This window comes from Atractosteus spatula, chromosome 12 (assembly GCF_055471065.1).
Source record: "Atractosteus spatula isolate fAtrSpa1 chromosome 12, fAtrSpa1.hap1, whole genome shotgun sequence".
NCBI classification, from domain to species: domain Eukaryota; kingdom Metazoa; phylum Chordata; class Actinopteri; order Semionotiformes; family Lepisosteidae; genus Atractosteus; species Atractosteus spatula.
In genome coordinates, this window is record NC_142717.1 from 19411646 (window position 1) to 19424041 (window position 12396).

The 12396-nt window shown below is 35.6% G+C and overlaps 1 protein-coding gene across 2 annotated transcripts in view; it reads left to right on the forward strand.

Moving 5' to 3' along the window:
- Nucleotides 1-12396, forward strand: part of pdcd6ip (programmed cell death 6 interacting protein) — a 43831-nt gene that overhangs the window by 14233 nt on the left and 17202 nt on the right. Inside the window, exons 6-8 of one of the 2 annotated variants that reach the window (XM_088928548.1) lie at nucleotides 5828-5928; nucleotides 7642-7773; nucleotides 11147-11369. In XM_088928548.1, the coding sequence (XP_088784674.1) occupies nucleotides 5828-5928; nucleotides 7642-7773; nucleotides 11147-11369 (456 nt within the window). The remainder of the gene's footprint in view (nucleotides 1-5827; nucleotides 5929-7641; nucleotides 7774-11146; nucleotides 11370-12396) is intronic. The other variant, XM_088928549.1, reaches the window with a different exon arrangement.

Below are 12396 nucleotides of genomic sequence, written 5' to 3' on the forward strand. Positions count from 1 at the left end.
AGTTGAAATCTGAGCCTAAATATAAAGTTAAAATCTCGACAAAGCAATGTAGGAAATGCGCACATAGAAATACAGAGAAAATAAATCCTTTCTGACATCTAAAATCAGTTTCGATCAAGGTCTCTAAAACGAACAAGAAAAAGAGGATTTTCGGAGGGCAATTACGTGTGGTTATGTAGAATAAGTGATTTATGAGCAATCTAATTTCTTGTTTGTTTAAAACAGTGAAATGTCAGCTGCAAAAGATCGCACCAGAAACGGCACTCTCTCTGCCCGTCATAGACGTTCAGGAAAGGGTGAATGAAGTCATGTCAAGTACAATAATTCGGTGATCAATAATAACAGTTGTAGGACAAGAAACAAAAGATAGTGAAAACTTAAGCTTTTTAAGGCTAAAACTAAATTCATTCTACAAATTAAGGCAAATGAAAATTCAGGACGTTAAAGTGCTAGAGGTGTAAAAAATACAAAAATGCACATCACAAATGCACAAATGGAGCAGGTGTTACTTTGAAATAAGCAAACAGAAAAAAAAGCCATGACTATATATAGTGCAGAAGAGGGATGCAGGAACACTTGCTTAGATATACAAAAAGGTGTATGTTACAAAAGAACATGCAAACATGTTCATCATTTACATGAACATGTACAGTGATTTCCCTTCGCGATCAATAAAGTCTTATCTGTCTCTAAACATGAAACAGAGTGAGGAATCAGAAAATTAGAAAACTAGCATGCATAAAAAACAGCAATTCTGTCAGTGAGTCCTAAATGAATTAATAGCAAACATGGTTTCATGGAGGGCTTCTCAGATAGTTGGGCATTCAGGTAGATTGCCAGGTGAAAGGATTTGTAAATATATTTTGTTAAAGCAAGTCAGTTTTCCGCAACACATAAAATACATTTTTTCAAGAAAGTTTAGCCTTTGGCACTAATGAAACCACTAAATAAAGACATAAATATAGAAATCTTTTTTTTATTCAATGTTGGTAGCAGAATGAACTGTCAGGTTGAGCTAAGTGTATATTTTGTCGCAGAGTTGCTGCAAGATGTTAACAGTGAAAAAAGGTATTTAGAAATGAGTCATTTCAAGAAGAAAATTTTCAGAATAATTGCAAATCTAGCAGGATAGAGAAAGCATAGAAAATAGGCAGTTAGATTGATCAGATTAGTATGAAAAGCCATTTAGCAAAGAGGGAATGAGAAGAGTGACAAACTAGTATACTTTAGATCTTTTTTTCTGAACCAGGAAAAATCTGATCATGTTTCTCTATAACAATAATGAAAAACTTTATTTTATATATCACCTTTAAAAGTGGCATCTCAAAGCAATACAGTAGATGTAAAAACAGTTAAAAGGACCACAGATTAAAAAGTAAATACATATAAGAAAGATCAGCAGTTAGAGGTGCTACCAAATTTAGAAAATGAAGCAGATACAGACACTAAGTCTTCTGAAAAGAAAGGTTTTGAGGTTAGATTTAAATGCACTCAGGGTACGTGACTGATATCACTGGGGATACAAATCAAGAGCTCTAGGGTGCAGCTAGAGAAGGTCCAGTCACCCACAGAATGTAGATGTTCTTGAGGACAGCTAGAAGACCAGAGTCAGACGGACAAAGGTGGGGAGTAGACAGATAATAAGCCAGATAGGTACTGAATAAGGATGAGGATTTTGAAGTTGACTCGAAACCTGATAGGAACCCAGTTCAAGGACGTGAAGACAGGCTTAATGCATCCCTATCAGGATTCTCGCTGTCGTATTCTGAACATATTGAAGATTGCTCAGTGTGGATTTAATTTTCCCAGTGAACAGGATGTGCATTTATTAATTCTAAAAAAAAGCCTTTCTTGATTTCTCTAGTTCCTAGTTTCTCTAGTTCCCTTTAAAATAAACTATTATTCCACAATGCAGAGTATAACATGGCCAGTATTTACATATGATATTTGTGATTTAAAGAAATTAACACAAGCAGCTTTTGGGGATTTAAGTGTTGGCTGAGTTATTGCAGTATATAAGACCAGAGATGTTCGTAAGAAAAACATAATTTTGGGAAAGTTGAGAAATACACTGATAAAAAGAACACTTCCTAATGGGGTTAGGCATACTTTTAAAGAAGATGATGAAGTTAACAGATTGCATGTTTACATAGATACTGAAATGAGGATTGTATTTTAGATTTTGTGTAGTTGCTAGTATTGAACTGTGTGTTGGATGCACATGAATTGAAGGAATGTGGTCCTGATGTTGATGCTGATCCACAGAGCCAGCATATTAAGATGTTTAAATTTAGAGGCAATTTGTTTAAATAACTAGGTATGGATACTGATGTGCAAGAGAGGTGGAAAGGCTGTTTCCTTAAGCCAGCACTATCAAATAATTTATTCCCAGTGAGATGCTGCCATTTCTTAGTGGGTTTCTAACACTGTGTATAGTTCCATCCACACAGTGCCTTTACTTTCATCCATTTTCTAATCTCTTTATTGAGTACAGAGGATTTGGACCCTATCCCAGTAATCAAATTAACCTACCAGTACGTTTTGGAGTGCGAGAGGGAATCATATCACACATGAAGACAAGTTACATGGAGAAAAACCATGTAACTCAGAGAGAACATGCAAACCCCACACACACTGGACGGCAGGAGTTGAACCTAGGGCTCCAGTGCTACAAGATAGCAATGTTAACCACTTTGCCACCATTAGAAATTGATGGATATCTTAGTTATCTTTCTAGTTCACAGGTTTGCATGCATAATTTAATTTTGAAAGCCACTGAAACATCTGGTACTACTGTTGTATTTATGAAAAAGAAACAAAACAAAAAGCATACTAACAATATAACAATAACAATAAAAGCCATCCTACTCCTTAGTTAATACATTTTATTATTTATAAACAGTTAACACTGTTAGCAAAATATTTTGAATTATATTTTACCCTATTTTTCTTTAATTTTGTATTTAACTTATTTTATGATAGTCAGATTTAATGTATATTTGAACAATGAAAATATATTTTTACAAGGTGCAGGGGAAAATGCAACAACTTATTACAGTGCTAAATTTAATATTATTGATTACTAATAGTTTATGCTAACACCTAACTTTCTTAATTAGATATATTTAAAACAATGAAATAAGTGTAACATAACATTCAGAAATACAATCAAGAATAGTTTTGTGGTGTTTGTATAGATGAAACGTTTCTAAAATGTATAACATAACAAAATTAAAGACGATTAAAATCTGTAATCTTTCCACTTGTAATGTAATTAGAAAGTACAACAAGTTTCTGCTTTGTCTAAGGATGGTATCAAAAAGTAGTCTACGTGGTGAGAAAGCTGTGTTTAATGATAATTAAGGGACTTAGAAGTAAAAAGAGATGCTTCATATTGCTTGGTTAATTTTAAAAACTAAGTTATAAATGCAGATGCGATTGGTGCCATTCGCACTCCAGGTAGCAGAATGTTCGTTCTGTACTGCTGAGCTCCGCGCCTCCTCCCTCTCTTGGTGCCGCACCCCTCTCTGACGGAGCGCAATGGGCGGTACGCTGTTTTCAGAGCCTCTGAGTGGGGAAAAAAAGACCTGCTGATCAGTTTCACACAACAGGAAGAGAAAAGAATGGGATTTTTTCTCTTCGAAACGTGTGTTGTCTTTATGAAATTTGTGTATTTTAAACATTTAATTAAGAAGTAAAAACCTTACAGCGTACATAAAGATTTTGAGCTGATCACGAGGAAGAAAAATCACCCGTTTTTCACGCATAAATAGGTTTTAAAGTCGTGCAATGTCTAAGTTAAGCAGGAACACATCATTATATCTCATTTTTTATTTCTTTTTTAAAAAAATTAAAAATCGTCCAGCCTACTTAGTGTTTGTGTAAGTTCTTTTTACTTCTTAATTAAAAATTTTAAACATTTTAATTTTGTAAACGCAACATGCATTTTGTACAGAAATAAAATCGTTTTCAACAGGTGTTAAGCAGATCAGCAGGTTACTGACAAAATAGCGCATCGTCCACTAACCGTAAAGACTGTTCTACAGCTTCTATTTTTTTAAAAGCATTTAGAAAAATAATTTGTTGCACTTCTTCCACATCTTGTAAAAAAAAAAGCCAGAATTACGTACTATCCCTATGTCTGCGAAACACCTGACCATCTACTGTAAAGCTTTCAGTGCTTTGTTTGTGTATATTCCAATCGCAGCGGGGGCAGGGTGTGCGGGGAAAGGTTTAGGCTGCAATTGAACTGGGGCTCTGTATTCTTCTCACCTGAAACATTGTTTTCTCTGAAAGCGTTTTCTTAAACAGCTTCAGATTTAAAAGGTTTTTAATAATATCTTCCGTGTTACATTAACATTGGAATGTTCTTACAAGTGTAAAAAGAGGCGATACACAATGTCTTCTCTATAACTCTTCAGTTTACAGAGAAATTCTGCCAGAGCCACACAACATTGTCCAATAATACTCTTGTGTCTAATTTCCAGGGAGTAACCCTGTTACAAAAGGGAACAGCGCAAGCTCAAGCGAAGCGGTCCTTGACTATGGTTAAACTGTACATACGATGTCTGGTGGAGTTTCAGCGATCACTTTTCTGTAATCTGTACAAAACCGTGACGTCTCATCAATGTTTGGTACCAATAAACAGGGACTACACTGACTTCATTCTTTGAACTCAACTGCGCTCCAGTAAATGATATACAGTTTATCACCTTCTGCAATGCTTCTAGTTTAGCAGGATTTGTGCGATAAGTACATTTTTTAATGGGGATGACATTACCCACATCTTTATCACTGTATGACACAGGTTTGTGACGGGGGAATCAAATCAGTCAGAATCTCAGAGTGGCAATTGTAAAAATAACCCTTCTTCCCTCTTTTGTTTAACTTAAAGAATTTCGTGAAGAAATCCTTAATCACAAAACCATCGCTTAATTTATCCAGATACACAAATTCACGCCAGAGCCAGCAACAAGATATAAAAGTGGACTGTTTTTATGTAATCAGTATATAAGAAACAAACCGAAAGTAATACTCTGATCGCGCTTTGAACCATTGGGTGCAGTGTTTTGTCCATTACCACTACAAGGTCAATACAAGTTTTTTAAAAAGAAATGGATGTCAAAATGTTTCCAAAATGTCAACCTGTGATATTTTAGCTGCTTAGTTACACGATTGTAATCAAAAATGGTAGGGTATGCAGTAAAAAGTAAACAAATTAAATTAGGGGATGTTGAGTCTATGTGTCTTTTGAAGGAATTGTATAACATTTTGTACTGTGCTAAAAATCAGACTTTAACCCTATTAAAAATACTGCTTGGTTTCAGTTCAAAAAGTAAAAGTAATTAGAAACATTCCTAAGCTTGAAGGAATGTCCTGTTGTGCTAAATGAAATGAATCCTTTTAGTCTTTAATCTGAAAGTACACTGCAAAGTGATCTTATTCAAGCACTCAAAATCCTCAAAGGTACTGGCAGAATCAACCCATTGGACTTCTAAAGAGTCCACACTGAAATAATCAGGAGGACTTATGTGTTATCTACTGCCTTACTGAATTTACTAATTTACTAACTTCATTGTGAAGTCTAAAGAGAGCTCATACTGTTGACTGAAGTGAAAGCTACAGGGAGATACAGGGGACACTTTTACACAAAGAGTTGTAGGAATCGGGGCTTGGCCATACTGTCAAAACTAAATCTGCTGTGTTCCACAAAATGGCTATATGAGATCCTCTGGTCACATGGAACTAGCAACCAAATGAGTTGACTGGGCCAAAAGCCTATGGGCACCTCTGATTTGTATTCTTTGTTTTTGTGATTGTTTTGCAGATAAAATGAAAGATGCTATTATAGCAAAACTTGCCAATCAAGCAGCGGATTTTTACGGAGATGCATTTAAGCAATGCCAGTACAAGGAGAATTTACCCAAGGTACGTAGCTGTGCATTTAAGCTGCCATGTCATATCACATCGGAAAGGATCACGTACACTCACTTAATTAATGTACACTATTATTTAGTGGGCCATTACAAAATCCATTATTTAGTCTGACAAAAATTATGACCAACATAACTCTTTATACCAAAGCAGTTAAACAACAGTGCTTCAGTGTGAAAGTAGCTATTTTGAACATGTCTTGTTCTTTTTTGTTTTTAAATCCATTAAATGTTTAGGAAATTAGGTTCTAGATATTTTACCATGTTTATAGGATCTTAACTATTGAATGAATGTGTAAATTCTGGTCCCAAAAAATGTCTGTAAGCAATGAAAAACATTCCCACGTTTGAAGGAAAAACATTCCCACGTTTGTCCTATTATGACATGCTAAATGAGGTGAATCCTTTAAGTCTTGAACCAAGAACACTGCATACATGATCATATGAAGTGATCATATTCAAGCTCTCAGAATTCCTCACAGATATTGGTAAACTAGATATTGACTGTATGTTTAAATCATCCAAGATAGGACAAGTGTCTAATCTGGATATACATGTTAAATAGTATGACAGTAAATTACAAATGTTTGCCAGTTTTGCTGGTATGGAGGCTGAAACATAACCACACAGCATTTGCTGTTTGATATTATTAGATAAACATTTGACTAAAAAAATGAAATAGCATTGGTTTGGCTATACCTTTACATTCAGTATACTCTAGTTGAACTTGTCTTTGCTATCTTTTGCTAATCCCTTTCAGTTTCTATTCAACAAGTAACCTCATGTAACATTCTGGGGAATTGCTCTTTGGTCTTTTGTAGTGGTAGTGCAGAGTAAACAATAATGATTCAATATGGAGAGTTGACTGTTGAACAAAGTGAAAGCTACAGAGGAGCTGGAGAGGGGACCTGGTGCTCTTTTATTCTGGTGGATGGGCATTTCAGTGATATCTTTTACTGTCTACTTTTTCATGAACTTAATAAAATCATAATAGGAAATATTTCAGGTCATTTAATTTTTTTCTTGAAAAACGTGCATCATTCGCAAAATATATTTTTTCAAATTGATGCATTAACTAGCAGTACACATGACAAATAGTGTTTTTAATATAATATATCTTTATATTTTCATAACAGTATACAGTAATCAAATCCTAAAGGTATTAATCTTTTTAACACTGACAAGAAAGAAAAAAAAACATGAATGGCCTCTAATATTCTAAAACAGGTGTAGTATTACACTGTATTTATTAATGCATGAACATTCCCTATTTCTAAATGTCTTTGGGCAAAAGTGACATTGGCTTGAATGACAGTTTTGTTTGCCTAAACTAGTCCTTGTAAAATGCTTCCAAATCATTATTTTATAATTTGTTGTATCTTAATATCAGATATAAAATCTATTCTAATCCAATCTCTTAGTTTTGCTGTGATGCAATTTGTCACTGCAAAATTATTAAATGATTCAAATTCCTGTTTCTGTTGCTTCCTTTGAAAAAATACTTGGAAGTGATTGACTGAAAAATAGGCAATTTAACCTTTCTATCTGAAATTCCAGCCAATGATTTATCTCCTTCTGGTTTTTACTCCTAATGATTTAACCTATCTAAACATTGTAACTGTTAATTCTCATTTCCTTTTCTTTTCCCCTTTATCCTTCTCCTGCATCCCATGTTGTCTGTGGTTGTTTGTGGATGGACCCTGGTCAGTATTTTTATTTCCAGGAGGTGCTGCCAATCCTGGCTGCAAAGCACTGCATCATGCAGGCTAATGCTGAATATCACCAGTCCATTCTAGCAAAGCAGCAGAAGAAATTTGGGGAGGAAATTGCCAGGCTACAGGTAAGTACACTGGAAATTGTGGCATGGGCATATTAAATTTAAAGTCCACCAATTAATTAATAGGTTGTAGCAAATGTTGCTTTTCCTTTAAAGCTTTTATTTAGTACTTTAATCCAAAATAGTATTAAGTATAAAGATGTACCAAAGTTATTGTAATTCTACAGTAATTTTACAACATTCTTTCCTGCTTTATTATTTTGTCATGAAATTCATAGTTATTATAAACTCTTGGGGTTTTTGTGTCTCTCAGTATTTTTTCCTTTCTAGTGCCTTAAAAGTGCCTTGTGTAGTGTTGTCTAGGGACAACTGGGGTTGTTAATGTATTCAGATTACAGTGATATGCAGACAGGTCATGAATGGTATAAAGCGATTTAGAAAATGGATATATGTTTTATGCAATATGAATGACAGACATTTTACAAATTACCCTTACATTTTTGCATACTGAAAAGTAGAAATGTAAACTTGGCTTGTTCCTTGAACACTAACACAGCTGCTCGCTCAAATAATTTATATTGCTTTTTGCATACTATAGTTTAACAGTTTAACTATAAGCAACAAAGTAACCAGAAGGCAGAACAGAATATACTGGTCTAAGATGAACTTATTGATAAATGTTATAATTACCTACTTTTTATAGCTTTGCATCCGTACACTTTCTTTCACTTCCACATCAAAATGTTAGAAACTAAATGCAGATTCAGTGGCAGGTGGGGTATGGTTGATTGAGGATCATAAGAAAGGCCAATGGGAATTGATTGGCTAGAACAGTGGTTCTCAAATTTCTATTTGACCACTTAAACCAAGTCATAGATGCGGTAGACCACCTATGCCTACGTCCACTTCTTACCCTGTAAAAATCATCACCTATTAATGTACTAAAAATAACTAATATTGAATTAAATTTTATGAAATGCATATTTTGCAAATGTTTTTATTACTTAAAAATAGGGCTGGGCGATATGGCCAAAAACATTATCACAATAACAATTTTCATATCAGTCGATATCGATAATTGTCACGATAAATGTCAAATCATTATTTCTTTCAAGTTTAAAGGCAGATTTTTTCTCCTGAGTGAAAGTTGAAGAAACCAGACAGTTAATTGGTAAATTAAACAACTCTTTATTTTAAGAACACAACAAAACATTAAACAAATCTGAGGTAGAGAGTATTCAAGTCTTTTTTATGTCAAAATATGCATGAGTAAAATTAACAAAATAAATATCTTAATAGAAAAATTAAATACTGCAGTGTGATAAAACACACATAGAAGATGGCTCAGACAGACTGCAAAGTTTAAAGTGCTCTGTTTTATGTCTGATCGTAAAAAGCCAAAATATCTCAAATTACCGAAGTTGAATCACCTTTTCTGTCGATGATGTCATCGTCCTTCGAGCTGGTCGTTGGCAGCCCTACATTTGCTTCAGTGTTGCTCATTTCTCCACTCTAACTACAATCCTGTCAGCCACCACCGTGTGGGTAAACACCACCACGTTAGCTGCCCGGTCTGCAACACGCACAAGCACTTGCACAGTATGCGCAAAGCATAAACATATATATCGAACTTTTGTTAAAATTATATCGTGGAAAATTATATCGTGATAATTATCGTTATCAAATTATCGCCCAGCCCTACTTAAAAAGTTAATGTGAAGAATGGAGCTGCTTTTGTTGAGCAATCTGAGAAGTGATATCTGGATCCAAGCTGGACAAGTCTCATGTCCATAAGAAGACATCACATCAAGCACACTTCTGCTTCCTTGCACATCACATTTATCAAGCTGTTGGAATTAGAATTACAGCACTGCTGGTATGGTTCACAAATTACCTCACTCGCATTTTCACTTCTATTCTGCATCTTACTCGCACTTGCGCTGTCACTATCGTCGCTATATTTGCGTTTCAGAGTCCCAGATTTGAGCCCGTGATCCATAATAACCCTTCTGCTTTGACTGCTTCTTTAAGTTAAGATTTTCAAAAGTCAGAACTAAACGGTACAAACAAAAATAAGTGCAACGGTCGAACCACACTCGCATATCAAAACGTAAACAGCGTAACCACACAATCATGACAACTAGCGATGCGTGGGTTGACTCGGGTTCAAAAAAAAGATTTTAGATCGGGTTGGGCAGGTGCTGGTTGATATATGACCAAAATCAAAATATTGCAGAAAACCGATCATTTGTGTCTTAAAGTGATTTGAAGGTTTAAAACTGACGTTTTATCATATTTAAGCCCCAAATGTAAATGTTTGCAAACAGACAACAGTGTATTACAAAGAAAAAAACATAATGGCAACCTCGTTAGAGCAGATCAGGACACAACTCCAGAACAGTGAGATAAAAATAAGAGAGAGGGACAAAAGAGCCATTTGGGAGAAGTTTGGTGAGCTAGTCAGCACAACTGAAGAAAAAAGCACAGATTACGTTATCTGCATCGATTGTGAAGCACTTTACAAAAATCACAGTCACAAGACTAGGCTACTTTAGTCTGTTTAAAACAAGGAATCTGGATATGCTGTTTCAATAAATGTTGATTAAATGAATGTTCGTATATTGTTTGGTGTAATTTCTAAAGGAGCAGGTTCGGACCGGCTTCGCGTCAGTACTTTTATCATTTTAAATCGTGTCGGCGGGTGCAGGTAAAAAAAAGTTGACCCGTGCATCACTAACGACAGTAGACTGCTGCAGGGCGGCAAGGACATCATTGCCAAACTGACTGTCTCGTTTTCAATGTATGACATCATTTCATTCGTGGTGAATAAAACTAAAACACTGAAGAGATGGGCGCTGATGGGGAGAATGAAGAGGCGAGGTGGTCGGCCATAACTTAAGCTTCATTAAAACACAAAGGCAACAGAAGGGTACAGCCAAGGACAATTAATGGAAACTTTGCCCTTTCGGCAGACCCTCAAGCTAGCCAAGCCTACGACTAGTCTGGTGCTCACCCCATTACTGACACACACAGTTCCTTTAACAACTGGTGAAACCCCGATATCTAGAACCGTCACACAAGTCCCTCCTCCCACTTTTTACAGCTTGTAGTTCTTAACAGTGCTCCTAGGGGGAGCACCTTCATAGCGGACACTACAATATTCTGTCCTCTGAATTAAACAGCGTTGACTTGCTTTAAGAAAAAAACCTGGCACACACTCCCGGACCACACTTTGAGAACCACTGGGCTAGAACAATTTCCATATCCCAGTCTATTTGAAAACTGCTAAAACTGCTAGTTAAATCCCTTTTGATGCAGTTTTATCTTTATCACAACCTCAGGTAAAGACAATCTAATTTCATAATTTAAATATTTATAGTGTTATCTGTTTTTGTTGGAATTGATCAAAAGTGATTCTTTTAATGTTTTGTTTCAGCATGCAGCGGATTTGGTAAAGACTGTGGCCTCGCGCTATGATGAATATGTCAATGTAAAAGATCTCTCGGATAAAATCTCACGTGCTCTAACTGCAGCAAAAAAAGACAACGACTTCATCTATCATGATCGTGTTCCAGATCTGAAGGATCTGGACAGTATTGGCAAAGCTGCTTTGGTGAAGGCCACAGCAATCAATGTGCCCATGTGTCAGAAATTCACTGGTATGAAAATTTTTATATTCTTGTCTGTGAGGAAGTCTTTATACAAACAATATGGACTTAAGTACCTTCTTATCTTAAAAGGGGGGAGAGTTGAATTGCATTGGAGCTAGGCCTTTGGACTCTTAACTGACAGGTTTTGGGTTTCCATGCCTGCTGCTGACACTGCTGTTGTATCCTTGAGCAACCCTGTACTTTAGTTGTTCCAGTCCACCCACCTGTATAAGACATTACTAGCAAAGTTGGGGGGTATTCTCTATGGGAACTCCACACACACCATTGGTATGGGCCGAAATATCTAGAGGAGGTGTTGAAGTGTTTCCACTCCTGAAGGTTTGCCTGATCCGTTAAGCATAGCTCAAATGAGTTCAGACGTGATGCTCCACCTACCCCAGCTTCTGAGTGACTCATGTCACTGTGGTATGCTTTAAAAGGGGACATATAAAAGTAAGGTAAAATACAGAAATCATAAAGCAGGAGAGACCAGATTAGAGCAATTAGATTTTAATAACCCCTAAATCTGAATGAATGAATGCTGAAGGAACAAAATTTAAAATCAGACCTTCTTTAGGGATGGGATTTGATTAATATTCGCAGAATTATCCAAATTTCTAAATCTGTTAAGATTTAATTGGCGTATCACTGTTTCGTTTAGATGAATTTCTGTTTGTGACCCAAGGTTTTTTTATTTTCAGCATCAGTTTAGAGGTGTGCTAAATTATGTAACATTCATTATCTAGGTATTTGTAATGTGTTGTGCTCTAAGAACTCACTCAATTTTTTTTCTATTTGTTTTCTGTTTTTCTGTACTTTTTTGCCTTTGCATGTTAATTTCTCCATCACCAAATTGTGCACATTATGGAAGCCATGTGACCCTGCTTGGTATTCCTGGATCATTTTGGGTGTGCTGTTATTTAACTTTTATAAATTGCTTGTCCACAATAAATATCTGACAAAAATGTCACTGTTATTTAATATCCTTCTGTTTTTTACCATATCATCAGACAAGAATCAAAGGGATTCCATACAT